The sequence below is a fragment of the Mercurialis annua genome, linkage group LG6 (genome assembly GCF_937616625.2).
Source record: "Mercurialis annua linkage group LG6, ddMerAnnu1.2, whole genome shotgun sequence".
NCBI classification, from domain to species: Eukaryota; Viridiplantae; Streptophyta; class Magnoliopsida; order Malpighiales; family Euphorbiaceae; genus Mercurialis; species Mercurialis annua.
The window spans coordinates 6,703,250-6,722,097 of record NC_065575.1 but is presented as its reverse complement, the minus strand read 5'-3'; the positions used below and the strand labels follow the sequence as shown (position 1 = coordinate 6,722,097).

Sequence of the window (18,848 nt, the reverse complement as noted above, 5' to 3'; positions counted from 1 at the left end):
GCTCATCTCTCACCCTGACATAAATCAGTGTCTTCTCAATTTTGTAGCAAGAGATTAATAATTAAGGCTTAAGGTCTGAAAAACTACCGACCTTTCAATTTTTTTTCAATAGCACCCTCACCTTGTAATTTTTTCAATAGCACCCTATTTTGTATTTTTGGCTTTCAATAGCACTCTAAATTAAAAAAGTTAGATGATTTGATTATTATAAGGATGAAAATTTTCAAAAAAATTAAATTTAAAGGTGAAATCATACTTTTTTCTACTTGGACACTTTTAAACAAGTCCTTTAATTTTAAAAAATTCAATAAGTCTTTGAAAAATGAGTTTAATTTGATGATTTAGGGTGCTATTGAAAGTCAAAAATACAAAATAGGGTAAAATTGATTGTTTTACAAGGTCGGGGTGCTATTGAAAGTCAAAAATACGAAATAGGGTGTTATTGAAGAAATTACAAGATGAGGGTGCAATTGAAAAAAAAATGAAAGGTCGGTAGTTTTTCAGACCTTAAGCCAATAATTAATGAGGCATTTTTGAGGTAATGAAGAAAGAAACGTGGAACAGAAACGCCCAAACTAAAATTATCTTCCGATGCCAACTACCTCAAAATTAACTATTTTTCAAATTGCCGGTCTGATTTCACCAACCAATTGCTTATGATGCTTCGGCTTTTACATCATTTACCATCATCGTCATCGAGCTATGAGAGCAGAAGGCTCATGTCTGTCAAAGTTTTTCAAACGACATGTCGTATAACATTTCCTGGGAATCAACAAAATAATAATGTCAACAAGAAGAAGATGGCAGTTCCTGATTCTGATCCTCCTAGTATTGCTGATGTCAATCTCTTGTATCAATTTTTTCAACAAAGGTATAATCTCTTTTTATCTCACTTATACTTAAGTCAATCAACTTGTCCCGTTTCGGAAATTTTTCGGAACATTTATCCATGCAACAGTTGAGCTATGTCATTTTTACAATAAGCCAACGAAAGAATCTTTAATTATTTTTTATTTTGTTATCATTAAATATTAATTAATTTATTAGTTTATTGCACGAATGATGTGACACAACTGATATGTTTGTATAATTATGGAGTATCTAGATACTAGGCATTTTATTTGTTTATTTATTTTTTGCAGCACTAACCTTATGGTTTTGACTGGAGCTGGAATTAGTACAGAGTGTGGAATTCCTGATTATAGAAGGTTACTAATTTTTTTTCCTTTTGTATTTCATTATGTTCATACAAATGTTGTTTTCTAACTAAAAATACATCACATGCTTATTTGGTTGCAGCCCGAATGGAGCTTACAGTACTGGTTTCAAGCCAATTACTCATCAGGTGATCTCAAAGACGTGTGCGATAATACCCGAATCTTTTTCTAGCATTAGTTAGCTTTTACATGTTAAGTTTCAGTATAGAAGACACGCACAAAAAATGAACACCTAACTTGTAATGGTTTTCTAGTGAGGTAAATTAGTGTTTTTAATGACCACCTATCTTAAAGTTCAATGCTAGGATGCTCGTATGTGATCTGTTCAGAATTGAAAACATCTAGAAACTTTCCGTCTCTTGAGCTAACACGATATCTCACAGTAATAGTGTTGGATGAATAATTATGTTCATCAATTACATGGTCTTAGTTGGAAAAATTAGCATTATGGGAGAATATTTTCATCGATTTTAATTTACTTGTAGTTGTGTGATTGTCATTAATAATGTAGCAACATTATTTGTGTTGTTTCTTTATCTAATAAGCTTTGCTAGTTTCTTTTCACTATTTTGGATAATACATCATTGATTGCTTTGTTAGATTACATTTTTGTATTAGGATTTTAGAAAGTTTAGTCCTGGTACCTAAATTTACCAAAAAAATTCAGTAGTCATAGGTAGGTCTTGTATGTTCGTGGGATTCTTTTTTTATTTTTTTTATCATTTAATGTAAGAATAGTGTTCTTGTTTCTATTAATAGTGTAGTGCAAAGAAACTGACCAAGGAAGTTTATCTTGAAAAGTTCATTCTGTGTCTTTTATCTTACTAAATTTATGAGATTGGTATCAAGTCTTTCTGCCTGATTCCTTGTTAAGTATAGGATAGTTGTCTGAATTTAGAACTTGCGGTATTTTATTCCACAGTAAAAAGTAGAGTTCTTGGTTCTGAAATATTCTTAAAACTTCCAACTGCAATTAAGCAGGAATTTCTCCGTTCAAGTCGTGCCCGCAGGCGGTATTGGGCTAGAAGCTATGCTGGATGGAGACGATTTACTGCAGCACAGCCTAGTGCAGGTCATCTGGCTTTAGCATCTCTAGAAAACGCTTCCAGGATAAATTTTATGGTCACACAGAATGTTGACCGGTAAAAACCTATATGTAGCTGGCCTTATGCCGTAGATAATTTTAGGAATATTTTCCAACTGTAATGGGACTAATATATTAATGTCCTGTTTCAGATTACATCACCGTGCTGGGAGCAATCCACTTGAACTACATGGAACAGTGTATTCTGTCATTTGTCTTGATTGCGGATTTTCTTTTAGTCGTAATCTATTCCAGGACCAACTGAAAGTGCTTAATCCAAAGGCTGGTTTAGTGATTACTTTTAATTTTGTTTTATAAATGAATATGGCCTTTCACTACTTGAGTTGATTTTTGCATTTGCATAATCAGTAATATTGTGTTGCACTGGGTACATTATTTGTTAATTGATGAAACTTGAGATGACTAAAGTACTATACATTCATGTAATTTCCATGATAAAGGCTGCAGGCTGACTAATTAAAAGAGTTAAGTGTGCTTCTAAATGTTCATTCTCTAAGCTTACAATTGTGATTGTCAAACAGTGTAACTTTCTTGAATATGTTTATACCAAGTTAAACATTTTTTTTAAAGAAAAGTGTGTTAATTTTTTCTAGGAACATACCTCATTAATTCCCTTTACACCTAGGTTCCTAGGACCCTTTTTGCTTTAGTTCACATGTCTATTGTTTGTATATTGTGCAGTTCATCAGTATGTAGTCTCTAAATTTCATTAAACATTGTCAAGAACCATATATTCAGTTATAATACTCCAACTTTATACTGAAATAGTGTTTTGAATCTGCCTAAATCCTTACTATTTTGATTTACAATCTTGTTTCGTCAAATAAAGGACAGGGAATACATGTTTTGCTAAGAGAATATAGCAAATATTAGGAAAGAGAGATATGAGAATATCACCCATTGAATTGGTCTAAAAATGTAATATTGAAGTCAGAGGATGGGTTGCATGGTTGGGACTTAGGATCCTTTCCAACTTCACTGATTCTCAATATGGCATTGCCAAACATCATAGCAAAACATTTGCTTTCAAGCCCGATTCCTATCTAAGGAAATGAATGTGCATGTCATGAATTTTTTTTTGTGTAAAACTGAAAATTTCACTGCGCTAGTTGGATAAATGGTAAAGATACACATATCCATCCCTATGAAGATGAAGAAATGGGAACACAAACAGTACTAATAGTGAATGAATGACTGATACTCATGCAGAGAGAATGATAATTGCTATGCGTTTTTTTTTTCCTACCATGTAGTTGACATGTGTAGGGCCACATACCAGATCATCATTTCCTTATGTCAATATTTTGATCCGTTTAAATTTGCATAACTGTAAGAGGAAATCAAGGTAATGCACCTTTTATTGCTGGGTGAACTGTTTTTATAGCACTAAGACACTATTTGAAGCTTTAGCTTTGTCTTGTTTTCAGACATAGTTATCTATGATGCTTAGGTTGTTTAAGAACATAAAGGTGAATGATTATTTTGAGACTAATTGAGTTCCTTTGGACATCTTGTGATAAAAAAATGTCATGCAAAGTGATCACTTGCATCATTTTTCTTTTCATCTTCTTAAACTTTTGATGGTTTATCGTTTTGTTTATAGCTGTTTACATAATAAAAATTGATATGATATCCTATTTTTAAAATATGTATTCAAATGTTGGTTGAGCAAATTATATGTTATTGCAGTGGGCAGAAGCAATTGAAAGTTTGGATTATGGTAGTCCTGGATCAGATAAAAGCTTTGGCATGAAGCAAAGGCCTGACGGTGATATTGAGATTGATGAGAAATTCTGGGAGGAAGATTTCCACATACCTACTTGCCCAAAATGCAACGGAGTGCTCAAACCAGATGTACTGTTTTTATTTTAGAAGTTAGAATTTCCATAGAAGTATATGTTTTGATACTTATGCTTTCTTGATTCCAATGCCAACGTTCTTTCATCTTGCTATTTTGATGATTAAATTAAAAGAGATGCATGATTTATAATTTACAGTTTAGCATCTTTTCAGCTAACCAAGGTGATTTGCATATCGCCAACTTTGTATTTACTACAAGGCCACCGATAGAAGATGTATAATTTATACCACTTAAATTCCTTTTAAATTCTTGTACTATAAGGCAATGAATTAGTTTATATGACTGCCATGAAGGTTTAAATAGTTTGATTGTGTTCAAAATACTTTTAAAGTCATATGGACATGCATATAGACTTGTTTCATTTGTGTGCCCTGTGATCTCTTTCTTTACCGAATGATACTGTGACACCGTAGCTGAAACTGAAACATGACTGAATTTTCTAATATTTGAACCATGCTTGATTATTTTGAAGGTAGTATTCTTTGGCGATAATGTTCCCAAGGATAGAGCTGACAAGGCAATGGAGGCTGCAAAAAGTTGTGATGCATTCCTTGTATTGGGATCATCTCTGATGACCATGTCTGCATTTCGACTTGTCAGGTAGGTATATATACATCTCTTGCCCTTGTTTGACAACCAGGTGGGTTATTTGCATATAAAATCCTAACCTTTTGCGTTTATATTGATTAAGCACATCGACTTGGCATAAAACAAGCCTAACCTTTCATTTTTTGGCTGTTTACAAACCAAAGTCATGATACAATGTCATTTAAGTCATTAAAACCGCCATAACGATGTCGTCTGGTGAAGGAAAAAATACTTGGTGCCTTAAAATGCCAAAAAATGAAAGATTGGGCTTTTTTACTCCCAAGTTTAAATGTTGTGCTTAAATCTCTACCAACGTGAAAGGCTGAGATTTTATATGCAAATAACTCTAAAAAAAATGAGAAAATGTACATCATGCATCGTCATACATTTAGTCCATTCTCATTTTCAACCACAAAATATTGTGTTCGTGATCAGAGTATGTTTGGAAAGTCTTTAAGAAATCAAGAATACTTCTCACTTAGTCTATTTCCTTTGATATGATAACAGCATTTAACATGAAATATATTTTGTATTTACACTGTGTTTAGTAAAGAATTGATTAGCTGATAAAGGCGTATTGAGATTCACAGAGCAGCCTATGAGGGTGGTGCTGCTACAGCTATAGTAAATGTCGGAGAGACACGAGCGGATAAGTTGGTGCCCTTGAGGATTAATGCCAGATTGGGAGAGGTGAAGTCTTGTGGTATCGATTCGATTCACTTCATCAGTTTTGTGGCAGTTTTAATTGATTTTTATGTGACATGTTTTTATAGATTTTGCCTAGACTACTGGACATTGGATCACTCAGCATCCCCAGTGTGTAGTTAAGATCAGGTGCAGTGCATATTATTTCTTCTCGCTCCTCAAAATAACCTAATGATATAGGTTCAATGCATCAGCTGATTTTCTACTTGTCAATTTTTTCATAGGCGAGGACGACCGTCAAATGGGCATTGTTATTGGAGCAAAGAGATATTCCGGTCTCTGAGTTTGTGCGTCATGGTCAATTAACTCACACTTGACCATTTCAACTGAGGACAATACTGTCCATTTTTATGTCGATTAACTTCCAAATTGTACAAAATATAGTTAATTGATTGAAATATTCAAGTGTGAGTTAATTAATTTCGATGTACAAGTTCAGAGTCTGCAATGACCCTCAGTTCATTATTTTTCTGTTTCCGTCAATACTACCAAACTCGATTCAATCGAATGTATTATTTCACAGGTTCCCTCCTGTACTTGTTTAGATTTGAAATTTATCAATTGCTATTAGTCTTCTTCTACCTCAAGCAGCAGAATTTTATGTGATTTTAAATTTTACAATCTTTACATATTTATAGCTATCATGTGTTTGTTTTTTTAACATTTGATGTCTTTAATTTTCTTTTAAGACTATTTTTTAAAACAATTAGTTTTAATTTCTTCCCTAACTCCATTTGCAATTTCTTCTCGAATTTCTCCATCAAGACTCTTTATTTTTATCATTTTTCTTCTGTTATCCTAATTTCTCATTGTGTGTTTCTTTCTCCATTTTATGGCCAATACTTTACTATCTTTTCTAATGAATAACTCTTCTTTTCAAATTCTTGGAAATTTTAAAAGAAGGCCAAAGCCAAAATCATAATTCCAAACCAAATCACCTACTCAGATTTACAGATCTCTAGTGTTTTGTCCTTCCAAATATGACGCATTTCCTGGGTTCACAGAATCATTGACACCATTCCAAGAAATACAAACAAACAGGAACTTGATTACATGATATTTTTTAAAATTTAATCACATGACATTTTGCACCTAACAATCCCAAACCATGGTTAAACAAAATTGAAAATGGAGATTTCGTAAGCCATTCCTCTTCTTCTTCGACCTTTTTGCCGGCCTCCAAACTGATCAAACATACCCGAGTTAATGGTTCTAAAAGAAAATTAACAATGCATATGAGAAGCACCAATTTTATGTCCTTTTCATATTTTGATCAACAAAATGATGGAAGTCTTGAGAAACTTGTTCTTTGTAAACAGTTGGACTAATATGAGAATCTTGACATTTCATCATCTTCATCCTCATCAATATCATCTTCATCTTCTGAAAATCTTTCCAAACACTCATCTTCGTCTTCTTCTTCCTCATTATCCTCCATTCTAGCTTTGTCCTTCAAGCCAGTGCTCAATACCACAGTTTCTCCCCCAGATTTCTCCATATCTTTCCTCAGCTTTTCCATGTTCTCTCTTCGGCGTTCTTCCTCCAAACGTTGCTTCTCTTCCCGTCTCTTATCAAGTTCAGCCCTACGCCATTAAAATTCACATGTTAGACAAGCTAACCCAGCAGTTACATTCAATGAAAGTAATAGCATTTATGAATGGAGACAATACTTGTATGTTTCCATATATTCCTCAGCACTTGCGTCAACAGCCTTAAAGAAGGCCTCCATTCCAGCTCCAGAAACCGCAGAAACGCCAACTGATTTTAAATTTTTATAGAATTCATCAAGCACAAGTGAAAGACTTTGAGTTAAAGTGGAAGAATACGAGTGATCTGAACTGACTGCAGCTTGAAAAGCTTCAAAATCTTCTATCCACTGCATAGATCAAACTTCTTAGAACAACAGTGCATAAAAATACAGCACGAGAAGCACAATCTAAAAAATGTAAGCAGATGCAAGGAAAAACTGGCAGATAATAGCTAGCAAGCGAATTTCAATATTTAGTTTATACCTCCAAAGCAAACTGGTGTTGAGCCACGTCTGTCTTGTTGAATGCCAAAACAAGAGGTAACCGTGTCTTGTAAAGTATGCTACAAGCATAAAGCATATTGCTCATAAAAGTAGTTGGGCTTGAGGAGCGAGGTGTATCAACTACATATGCAATTATAGTTGGAAATGTTGAAGCAAAAGCTTCTGTAATGATAGCTCCAGAAGCAGACCAAGTAAATATCTCAATTTGACCTGGTGTATCTACTAAGACATAATCAAGCTGATCTGCCCTCTTCTCAATAACTGAAATAACCTGAAATTTGGATTCAGATAATGAGATCCATTGACAGCATATCGAGAAAAAAAGAAGACAAAAGTAGTGCACATATAAAAAAAATCTATAAAGAATGAAATCAATACAGCATTACACGTATCACCAGTACATTTAGCTAACGGGTACAAAACCAGATATACCAACCCAATAAACATAACCCCAAAACTTCCATGGAGAACTAATTACAGCGGAAACACACTAATGAACTAAGATTATAAACTACAACAGAAGAAAATACATATATGCTTTGAATACCATAAGTAAGTCTCACCTCATCAAACTTTGTAGCAAACAAGTTCAAAGACGTCAAAATTCCACCATTAGGTCCAAGATTAAACTGCTTCATGACTTCCTTGTACCGAACAGTATCTCTTATGTCAATGTTAGCGCCAAATGGAAGAGTCATCACAGCAGGATCCAGATTGAGTACATAACCACGGATTTTCGAAGCTTGCGTGTGGGCAACCAACCTATGAAGAAAAGTTGTCTTCCCACTACCTACATTCGCACAAACATAATAAATTTTCGACTTCCATGACAACAAAGTAAAAATGTAAACCACTTAACATAGTATATTGAGGCCAAGAACAATAAAATTGAGTGTACCTGCCATTCCTACAACAATGATGACAACTGGTTTTCTTTTGAAAGTTATCGAGGAAGACTCAGCCTGTTCCGAAGGCGATTGCTTCATGTTTAGCTTGTCCATTGATTCAGTAAGCTTTTCTTTCTCTTCAGCATCTCCCTTCAGATTAAAAGAATTCAATTAACTCAATTAAGCAAATGCTAGGTAGCACGGATACAGAGACACCGCAAAACAATGTTATTTTAAGGTTTCATATATAAAAAGTGAAGTTTCGTGTCCGAAACTAAAGTGTTTGAAATGTTTCCAGAACGGGACACGTTGATTGAATGACGTGTCCGTGCTACCTAGAGTAAATGAGCAGCAGGTTATAAATTGGTTACCAGCATACCTTCGAATCCAACTGCATGGATGAATCTTCATCGGCGGATTTAACGTTTGTTTTGTCAAAATCAGAATCAATATCCATTTTCAGAAAACTGCTCAAATTAACAAGTTAGAACAAGTGCTGCACAAATACATAAAACCCTAACGAAATAGAAAGAGAGGAAAAATGTGATCAAAATTATTTACCTTAGTTTCTGATTCAATAGTTTAGAGAAAGAAAGATGAGAGACTTGAAACCAGACGAAAGTTTAACAGAAGAAAAAAAAAAAAATTGTACTGTTAGCTTCCTGGAAGAGGCGGGACGATGAAAAGGAAAAGAGAAGGAGAAATAAAACAAGTAAATAGAAAAGAACTCATATAACCAATGGGAGTTGGTTCAAGTGGTAAGCGGCTTGATATCGCTTAAGCAAGGTCTCGGGTTCGAGTCCTTGTGAATGCAGAAAATTCCCACTGGCAGACTCACCCACCATGCCAGGTGCGCGACGCGGGTCGAATCCGGATTAGTTAAGGCGAAGCCTTGGAAACCGGATGGGCTTACCAAAAAAAAAAAAAAAAGAACTCATATATATAATGTAAGTATTTATTTTAGGCTAATCTCTTTAAAAACCCTCCATCTTTGACCCCGTGCAAAAATTTTAATTTTATCCAAATTTTCACCTTTCATTTTTAGTTGCACTTTAAAAATACTAAATTAATCTCTTTTCACAAAAAAAATTTCAAATTAATACTTTATATTTCAACAAATAGTCTAAAAAGTGCTTAATGTTAACATATAATAAAAACACCATTTTTCCTAAAATTTGAAAAGTTAATAAATTTCACATTAAATATAAATTAATTAAAAATATCATAAAGTAATTTTAAAAAATATAAATAATATTTTTAAATATAAAATTAATTTAAAATTTTGAATCGAATTGTATATCACCGACCGTCTTTATTCGGCAAAACTAATTTAATTTATATTATTTTTAATTTAAATTTATATTCTTTTTAATTTAAATTAATTAAAAAAATAGTGTGTCTCCCTTTTTAAATTGAATATCTTATAAAAATTTCAGTCCACCAACAATCGACCGCCGGAAAAATTTTCCGGCGGTCTTCTTCATCTATTCTTCCTTGTGAAGAAGAGATAAGGGTTATTTTTCTCAAGGAAGAACAGATCAGGACTGTTCTTATCAAAAAAGAACAGTCATTGTTCTTCTTTGAAAGGAAGAACAGTCTAGGCTGTTCCTCAAGGAATCTGGGTTGTTTTTTCTTGAAAGATATCCCGACTTTTTGATAAAATTTGTACATTTCTTTATTAAAAGTTAGTCAAATATTTCGTTTAAAAATTTAATTTAATTTAATTAATTTTGCGGAACCAAAATGGTAAAATTGAGTAAGAGTGGATGTCAAATTTATTATTTTTGAAATATTTTAGGAAAGAAGATGGTTTTATTGTTGAAATTTTTAGAATATGTGTTAAGTGTAAAATATTAATTTGAACTATTTTCAAATAAAACGAGATCAATTTAATACTTTCAGGATGTAATTGAAAATGAAAGGTGAAAATTTGGATAAAATTGAAAATTTTGCAAGTTGAGGGTGCAATTGAATTGGGGGTCAAAGGTGGGAGTTTTTTCTAAGGGGTTTACCCTTTATTTTACAAATAGTTTGTCTATAAGAGTTAGACATGTTCATTGAGTATCCATCCAGACCCGTTTAAGCCCGGTCTTACGTTAAATACGGCCGGAATCCAAACCTAAAAAGGCTCGTTATTTTATGGGTAGGCTCGACTTTTTATTTTTGTAAGTTCGTCCAAGCCCGAGTGGGGCTCGAGCCGGTCTTAGACTTGTATAAAAAAACTAAAAAAAACCCGGCAGGTTTGGCCCGAGCCCAGCCCATAAACATTGCCTAATAATAGTTATATAAATAATTTTACAAGTTAATTTTTTTGGAAATTCAGATACTTACCTCAAAAATAAAAATACTTATACTTTTTATCTCAACACGGAAAAGTTACAGAACATACCTCACGTTTTTTTCAGATTTATGTTTTTACTTTGGGTATTAAAATATTTATGCTTTTACTCCGTTATTATCTGGTTATCATAAATCCTTATGTAGTTTATTTTTTTCGTAGGTTATTATATAATTATCATAATTTTATCATACTTCATTATCATCTAGTTATCATACTGCAGTGATATGATAACGACACAATAATGTAGTGATATTGACATATTAATTAAAAACTGCTTTATCATAACATTATCATATATATTATCAGAACATTATCATCTACTTACCATAGATATTACCATTCTGGTATCATATAATAATGTTATGATAACGACATTGATAATATTGTGATAATGATATGATAATCAAACATTAATCTTTTTTTTGCAATGTTATGATAACTACATGATAATACAGTGATACTCATATATGATAATCATACACTTTTTAAAAAATATATATATTTTTCTCTGCAGTGTTGTGATAATGATATGATAATGCTGTGATATTCGTATGATAATCAGATGCTGTTTTTTTTGCAGAAAATCATTTTTTATGCAGATTTTTAGATCTAAAGTTGAAAAAAAATTCAAGAGTAATTTATTTGGATCTGAAAGTTAAAATAAATCGTATTTATCACCACAAATTAAGAAAAAAATCGCTAAAATTAAATATGAAAGAACGGCGGAGCGACGGAGGAACGATGAAGAAGGAAAGAAAAATGGAGAAGAAAAGAAGAAAAAAAACAGGAAAAAAATGGCGAAAAAAAACACGAAGAAGAAGAAGAAGAAGAAGAAAAAAAGAGAGAGAAAAAGAAAGTGACATGTGGTATAATGAAATATGATTAGAGTAAAATAATAATAAGAAGTATATATTAGTATAATATAGACATGTCTTATAGTAAAACAATAACTATATTAAAAGGGCGAAGTATTTTCTCTATCTTTTTCTTGTTGAGATAAGAAATCATATTATTTTTTAAAAAAGAGTATTATTCCTACTTTTTTTAATTTTTTTTGTTTAATTCATTGAAAGTCTCAAAAAAAATCTCAATCTCTTAAAATTGTCAATTGTATCTAAATCCACACCTTTGCGATTCAATTTAATCAAGGATTAAAATTATCTCTTTTCCATTTAGGAAAAATTCATGTAAATACTTTTATATTTTATCATATTTTAAATAGTCTTTCATGTTATAATTAGAACAAAAAACTATTCTTCTCCATAATTTAAACATTAATTAATTTAAATCAATTATTTTAAACATATTAATAATAATTTAATTAAATTTAAATAAAAAAATTTAAATATATTATTAATAATTTTATTTTTTGAAAAAAAAAATATCTTTTCAAAAAATAGAACCAAATGTGTCCTGTTTATTTATATCCTGACCTTGTAAAATTATAAATTTTATTTAAATCCCCACTTTTTCAATTTTATACGGGAAAAACACTGAAAATATGTTGAAAAATAAAATAAAAAAACACATCGGAAATACATTAAAAATACACTAAGAGAAACTAAGAGAACTCTTAAAATACACCTAATAAACACTTTCAAATGTAATATAGAACCTAAATGCTTGAAACATGAATAATAGTCATTAACACGATATTACTATTACACAAGAAGTACATCGTGTGATCAGAATGGAGCAGCTTTAGCTCATTCTTGAATCAACCTGCATTTTCAGTTTCTTGGAAGGCAATTCATTTATCATGTCATCTCTAGCATCATCTGGCCCCCTCTTATTTTTTTCAATAATCGTTATATCATTGGGCAGCGATCCCATGTTCGCCAACGGCTTACTGCACAGAACTAACTCATCCGCATCTCGACTATACATCTTGCGAATCCCACAATATTTCAAGCTCAATTCTTCAGAGTAAAACGTCAACTTAAGCCGAGTACTTTCTTCCCACTTATCCAGACAAGTTAAAGAGCTACGAGGTATATAGTTCACCCAAAGTTGATCTGACGTAACATCCAATTCTTTCAAGATTCGTACAGAAGTCCGACCAAGAAACAACTCTTGATCAGCAGCCATGTGCGCGTGCAAATCACAGAAGATTGTAGAGGTACCAGCTACAGGCTCATTGAATCTGAAAACTACACAAAATGTGAATCCCATCCATTTGTTAGTCCACCAATATGGAGGTAGCTGCATTTCTAGAGTATTCCCCGGTGACTGATAGTTGAACCAACCGGGAATTTCACTTCCCGCCAAGCAAACAGATACCTGAGTACTTGGATTAAAGAAGCCCTGCAACATTTTTATAAATTATAATGTTATGATGTTAGCATAAAAAAGGGTCAATTGTAAATAATGTCCAATGATTTAAGCGCTTCAATCATGACTTCTAAATTTAGCAAAATTTATTGCTTATCTTTGTAATTTTTGCAATTCAATGCATAAAACGCGTCCGCGGTGAAATTGTGCTGATGTAGAACGCCGGGATACTTCTGGAACGACGACGTTTTAGAGCAGAGTTTCACCGCCAATTGGTTTTATGCATTGAATTGCAAAAATTATAAAGGTTAACGTAGCTGTGATTAAAGCACTAAAAGTTGATCATTTATTTGCAATTAACCCTAAAAATAAATTTCAGTAATTATGTGTGTTGGTAGAGATAACAGAGATAGTAAGAAATATACCAGAGAGCTGTGCCTGTGCCGAAGCAGGTAATGTAGATAACCGGACATTCTTGCAACCAGTGGAACATTTTCGCTTTCAACTTCAATCGACTTCAAGACATTTATAAAAGTCAAGCTAGAAGGTTTTGAAGAATGTGTTCCAGACGGATTTGGGATAGTTCCATTCGCAGAAAAACCTTCAATGCTTACTTTCAAAATACTTGATGAAAGATCTGGCAATAGCTGAAGCCTCTTGCAGCCATCAACGCAGACGTTGAAAAGTTCGAATTGACTGCTGTTACTTTTAGGAAGTAAAGTTTCCAACGCATTGCAACCTTCCATACTAAGAAATAAGATACTTGATGGAAGATTTGGAAATGACTGAAGCCTCTTGCAATCAGAAAACTGGAAGTCTTCAAGTTTTGAAAGTCGGCTAATGCTTGAAGGAATGGTGACAAAATTATTCCCACTCAGATTAAATGTCTTCAACAAGGGGAAGCAGCTCAGATCACTGGGAAGTGCTTCCTCTGTTAGATTGCAGTAACTTAGATTCAATGACCTCAGAGATCGCAGGGATAACAAGGAAGGTAACGCCGCAGCCATTGGATTAAGATTCTTCCGCCTGAAAATCTCTTGCCATGGAAGAAGAAAATCCCATAGCTTAGTAAATGGCCGTTGTCTTGTAGCAACTTCCCCCGCATTGAGCTTCTCCAAACATGTCATTTCACCCAACCTCTCCGGTAACTTCTCAAGTTTTGAGCAGCCATGCAAATTAAGATATTTAAGAGACTTCAGATCACATATACTATTTGGAAGAGTCACGAGGCTTCTACAATCCTTCAAGTTCAATGAACTGATACGTTTTGCGAGAACTCCAATCGATTGGTGAACCTCAACAAGTCTTGTGCAACCCTCAAGATTCAACTCTTCAAGGTTTGGGACATCCTTAAAATCCATGGTCTTGAGTAGTTTAACAGAGTAACTAAGATCAATGACCTTCAACATCCTCAAAGGCTGTGCAGATAAAATATACACAAGAGGAAAGAAGCTCGAGAAGTTAGAATCAATAACCTAATAAACCCGTAACTTATTGACATAAGAATTTGCATATTTATACTTACTTTGATTCCCTTCCACATTTGTTGTAGGCTACTACAACGTAAATAGAGCTCAACAAGTTCATTTGGCTGAAAGGTCGAAGGAAAGTATTTGAAGGGATATCTATCCCATTCGAGATAACTCAACTTATTTGAAAGATATTCAAGGCCTTTAGAAAGGTGAAGATTTCGAAGTTTGAGCAATCTTAGCCTTTTCATCTTTGTGAAAGCTTTAGCACTCAATTCTTCATCTTCTTGTCCACATGAATCGAGAACTATGCCTTCAACATGCTCCGTACCCTGAACATTTATTACAATAATAATAGTGAACAAAATGCCATAGAAAAGCACTATAAGGTTAAACTATGTATAACAGGCCATAAGAGCTAAGTTGTTTACCGTATCATTTGAAAAAACGTGATAGACGTCCTTGTAAAGCCACAGTCTACTTCTTTTCCCTGGTTCCTCGAGCGATTCTTGCCGAACAATTTCTCGACCCATTTCTTGAAGTAGATCATGCATCCATATCCTCTGTTTTGAAATGGTTATGAGAGATTTATCGGCAAGATCTCTTATTCCCAGATGTGGATAGAAACCACGACTTTCCAACACTTTCATCACATAATCGTGTTCCTCTCCATTGAAAAAACAAGCAATATCGAGGAAGATCTTCTTCACTACTTCATCCAACCCATCAAAACTTATCAAAAGCTTCTCCATAATTTCTTGATTAGGTATTTCTTTCAATCTACACAATGCACTTCTCCACTCATTTACAGATTTACCAAACAGAAATGAACCAAGAACATCGAGAGCTAAGGGAAGACCATTGCAATAATTCACAAACTCATGGGAGAGCTGCACATAATCATCTGCAAGATACTCATCCTTAAGGGCTCGCAAACAAAAGAGACGAGTTGCTTCATCCTGATTTAGTACTTGAACCTTATAAATTTTATCAACCCCATGGGATTTCAACAAATGCTCATTTCTAGTTGTTATTATTATCCTGCTTCCATTGCCAAACCAATCATGCCTACCAGCTAACAGTTTTAATTGCTCTAAATGATTGACATCGTCAAGAATGAGAAGTACCCTTTTCTTACACACCCGGTTAATGATCTCATTTGTTCCGCTATGAACATCCCAAACAACTGTATTTCTATCCATTAAAACTTCAGAAAGAAGTTGCTGCTGTAAAGGAACTAAACCACGTTTCTCCGTAACTTCTCTAACATTAGCAAGAAAGCTACTACCCTCAAATTGAGAAGATAATTCTTCATACACAGCTCTAGCAATGGTCGTCTTGCCTATGCCGCCCATCCCACTTATTCCTATAAAGAGAACATCATTCAACCGCCCCATGTCTAGTTTCATGCTCATTTCCACCAACCGCGGATTCATTCCGACAAAATCCTTCATAGTACTCGACAATAAACTCGATTTTCTTAATTTTCCTAGGACGTCCTTAACAATTTCTTCAATAAGCTCCGATTCATCCCTGCATAAGTAATACTTACCACTTTATATAGAAGAACTTTGACAACAACATGGCAAACAACAACAATTCAAATAAAATTAAACATTTAACTAGCTAAATGCTTAACAATTCTCTGCTCAAAACATCAGGGTAAAGATTATAATCGAAAGATGAACATGTATGATGATCACAGTACAATCATCTTTCAATTTTCTTTTTTGGTAACGGGCACTCACTCTCCCGAGCCGAAGCCCAGGATCACTATCAAATCCCGGGATGATAGTGCTCAGATGGTTGAGACTTACACCACTAAACCAAACCCGTGCGGGCACATCTTTCAATATTAAATTATCAAATTTCACCAACTAATACTAAACCATGGTAGAACAAATTTATTAAAATGAAATCACAATTAATTAAAAAAAAATCCAACAGTATTGGAATTCATGATATACCCAGAAAGAAAAATCATAAAATAAAGTAAAAACTCACCATTAATCTCATAATAAAATCTTTGTGTGTTAATCCATTTCTAAAGTATTTGTCAAATCTTGAACTTTGTCTAAGATCAAATAGATAGAGAGAAGAAGAAAAAATGAGAGGCGATAGAACTGGTCGCCGTCTTCGTCGGTGGCGAGCAATAAGGACGGCGGTGGTGGTGGCAAAGGGAACACAGTTTGTATTGACTGAAAGCAAGACTTTTGATATTTGGTTTGATTTTTAATTTGCTTTTATTGTTTTAGTTTTTTTGTTAAAATAATATTCGAGTCAAAATAAATATTTTACAATTCACTTCTTAATATTATATTGTGAGTCGCCAATCTCAAACTAAATTAAATAACATTATCTTCAGTTTCATTATATTCCTTTATAAGTTAGTTAGTTGAAGTTTAGTTAGTTTTTTTTTTCATTTGTTTTTGGTGAGATTCAGTTAGGTAATAAAAAATTTAGTGTGTGGATTTTTCCTTTTTATCAAAGCAATTATTACATTTTATGAAATTGTAATAATATAGTGCTTCTGAATTATTTATTCTAAAAAAGGCATGATCATGCAAAATTTTATCTCATGAAGTTAGTTGCTAGTTAGTTTCTAAACATTTAAAATTGAATTTATATAAATTAGATTTAGAATAATTCTTCAATCAATATTTTGTTTATGTTTTCAAATTTTTTAAAATAAAAATAATGAGAACTATGTCTAAATTTATAAATATTTTTATTAAATTATTATGTTCTCGAAACTTATTGATATTTACGATTATGACATTTTTTTTGTATTTTTATATCCTTTTAATGAATTAATAACATGTAAATATAAAAAAATCATATAGATATTATAAAATGACAAGTATTATAGATCAAAAAGAATTTTCTCAAAACGACAAATATTATGAACCAGTGAGTTATCGAATTATAATTTATAAAAAAGATCATATCAATAAAATATATAAAACAATATGTGGAACGCAATATTAATTTATTTATGAAAAATACATAACTAAACCGGAACTATTACACAACGGCTATATGATGAGACATATACTAAAACGGGGTCGTGCGTCTGCCCTAGTCATAATTGATCCGAGACGCATTTTTTTTTATAAAAAATCAACTTTGAGCTTCATTCTGATTGATATGAAAAAATTAGCGATTATAATTTTCTTTCTTACGGTTTACTCCATGATTAAATTTGTTGACTGCGTCACTAGACACATGTATAACAATTCGAAATAGATATATAACACATCTAATTGTTCAATATTAATGTTTTAATATTATTTTATATATGAAAAAAATGTTAAAAAATGTAAATAAAACATTAAACACAAAGATAAAAAAATTATACCTATCTTGCAAATCCCAACCAGAAATGGTAGCTAATTCAGTCATAGCAACTCTCCAACGTTGGACCTTATTATCATTAATAATATCGAAACGTTTCTGATGCTCATCAAAAGCTTGTCCATAATTTCCAGTTTGTAGTGTCACATCATCAGGACTCACATTGTAGAAAATAGGCATTGCCATCTGTCCTTTTTCTAATTTCAAGCACTCATAAATTTCCACAAGCTCATCCAAACACCAACTAGAAAATGCATAGTTTCTCGAGAAAATTATTATCAAAATTTTCGATTCTTTGATTGCTTTAAGCAATTCTTGAGAAATAGTTTTGCCCCTCTCCAGTTGTTTATCATCTTTAAATGTTATAATTCCTTTTTGACCTAATGCGCTATATAGATGGCTAGTGAAATTTTTCCGAGTATCTTCGCCTCTAAAACTTACAAAAACGTCGTATTTCCAACCGTTATTATTGCTAAACTCCATCGAAAATAATACTATGATTTTTGTGTTATAAAATAAAAATGAGAATTTTTGCAAAATAAATAAGAATAAGGAATAAAGAACAAAGAATGTGAAGAAAAAATAAGTGTTTATATGTTTTGGTAATTTAAAGATAATCAATTTTGCATGGCTAGAAAGATAGATTGGTGGGATTATTTATATTAGTGTAGTGATTGGCCCACCTAACGCGTTTATATGGAAATAATAGTATGTGGGAACCAAAAGAAAATGAAAAATGTAAATCTAGGAGGAAAAAAAATTAACTAATGGTAATTGAAAACGGTTAAAAACTAAAAAAAGTAGATTATATGTCATTCGGTCTAAAAGTTATGTCGTTTATTCTAAATTTTTTTAATGTCATTCGGTCTAAAAGTTACATCATTTATTCTAATTTTTTTATAAAAAAATCAGTCAATATATCGATCAATCTAAAAAATAGTCGAATGACATAATAAAATTGTTCCATATGAATAATTTTTTGGTTTTATCATTGGTGATACATCTTTAATACATCTAT

At 32.5% G+C, this 18,848-nt stretch overlaps 3 protein-coding genes across 7 annotated transcripts; 1 reads left to right on the top strand and 2 right to left on the bottom strand.

The window, feature by feature from the left end:
* Positions 1-520: 520 nt before the first annotated feature.
* On the top strand, positions 521-6,057 carry LOC126687360 (NAD-dependent protein deacylase SRT2). 3 transcript variants are annotated; one of them, XM_050381905.1, is made up of 10 exons: positions 521-871; positions 1,143-1,208; positions 1,300-1,345; positions 2,199-2,359; positions 2,454-2,583; positions 4,012-4,176; positions 4,656-4,783; positions 5,362-5,461; positions 5,545-5,605; positions 5,701-6,057. In XM_050381905.1, the coding sequence occupies exons 1-9, from the start codon at positions 657-659 to the stop codon at positions 5,593-5,595; spliced, it is 1,062 nt and encodes a 353-aa protein (XP_050237862.1). In that variant the 5' UTR covers positions 521-656; the 3' UTR covers positions 5,596-5,605; positions 5,701-6,057. The 3 variants fall into 3 exon arrangements, with proteins under 3 accessions (XP_050237862.1, XP_050237864.1, XP_050237863.1); XM_050381907.2 differs by lacking the exons at positions 5,545-5,605; positions 5,701-6,057 and having other exon boundaries at positions 5,325-5,461; XM_050381906.2 differs by lacking the exons at positions 5,545-5,605; positions 5,701-6,057 and having other exon boundaries at positions 5,320-5,461.
* A 447-nt stretch (positions 6,058-6,504) lies between these two features.
* On the bottom strand, positions 6,505-9,099 carry LOC126653718 (GPN-loop GTPase QQT2). Of its 2 annotated transcripts, XM_050347644.2 has the most exons (8): positions 8,957-9,099; positions 8,844-8,862; positions 8,775-8,807; positions 8,407-8,545; positions 8,072-8,298; positions 7,489-7,779; positions 7,147-7,352; positions 6,505-7,059 (listed from the first exon to the last, which is right to left on the bottom strand). In XM_050347644.2, exons 2-8 carry the CDS (start codon positions 8,850-8,852, stop codon positions 6,801-6,803), a joined length of 1,164 nt encoding a protein of 387 aa, XP_050203601.1. In that variant the 5' UTR covers positions 8,853-8,862; positions 8,957-9,099; the 3' UTR covers positions 6,505-6,800. The 2 variants fall into 2 exon arrangements, with proteins under 2 accessions (XP_050203601.1, XP_050203600.1); XM_050347643.2 differs by having other exon boundaries at positions 8,775-8,862.
* A 3,173-nt stretch (positions 9,100-12,272) lies between these two features.
* Positions 12,273-18,391, bottom strand: LOC126687339 (disease resistance protein RUN1-like). Of its 2 annotated transcripts, none has more exons than XM_050381882.2 (5): positions 17,835-18,391; positions 14,908-16,009; positions 14,533-14,808; positions 13,433-14,425; positions 12,273-13,040 (listed from the first exon to the last, which is right to left on the bottom strand). In XM_050381882.2, exons 1-5 carry the CDS (start codon positions 18,311-18,313, stop codon positions 12,438-12,440), a joined length of 3,453 nt encoding a protein of 1,150 aa, XP_050237839.1. In that variant the 5' UTR covers positions 18,314-18,391; the 3' UTR covers positions 12,273-12,437. The 2 variants fall into 2 exon arrangements, with proteins under 2 accessions (XP_050237839.1, XP_050237840.1); XM_050381883.2 differs by lacking the exon at positions 17,835-18,391 and adding an exon at positions 16,481-16,737.
* Between the last annotated feature and the right edge of the window lie 457 nt (positions 18,392-18,848).

Excerpts from the sequence above, each read along its gene's own strand:
- LOC126687360 (XM_050381905.1), top strand. The coding sequence starts at position 657 with ATGATGCTTCGGCTTTTACATCATTTACCATCATCGTCATCGAGCTAT. Across the intron at positions 1,346-2,198 it reads TCAAGCCAATTACTCATCAG|GAATTTCTCCGTTCAAGTCG; the intron begins GTGATCTCAAAG and ends GCAATTAAGCAG. Across the intron at positions 5,462-5,544 it reads TTAATGCCAGATTGGGAGAG|ATTTTGCCTAGACTACTGGA; the intron begins GTGAAGTCTTGT and ends ATGTTTTTATAG.
- LOC126653718 (XM_050347643.2), bottom strand. The coding sequence starts at position 8,852 with ATGGATATTGATTCTGATTTTGACAAAACAAACGTTAAATCCGCCGAT. Across the intron at positions 8,546-8,774 it reads CCATGCAGTTGGATTCGAAG|GGAGATGCTGAAGAGAAAGA; the intron begins GTATGCTGGTAA and ends TTTAATCTGAAG. Across the intron at positions 7,780-8,071 it reads TTGCTACAAAGTTTGATGAG|GTTATTTCAGTTATTGAGAA; the intron begins GTGAGACTTACT and ends TCCAAATTTCAG.
- LOC126687339 (XM_050381882.2), bottom strand. The coding sequence starts at position 18,313 with ATGGAGTTTAGCAATAATAACGGTTGGAAATACGACGTTTTTGTAAGT. Across the intron at positions 16,010-17,834 it reads GGTTGGGATTTGCAAGATAG|GGATGAATCGGAGCTTATTG; the intron begins GTATAATTTTTT and ends TTACTTATGCAG. Across the intron at positions 14,426-14,532 it reads AAATGTGGAAGGGAATCAAA|CCTTTGAGGATGTTGAAGGT; the intron begins GTAAGTATAAAT and ends TTATCTGCACAG.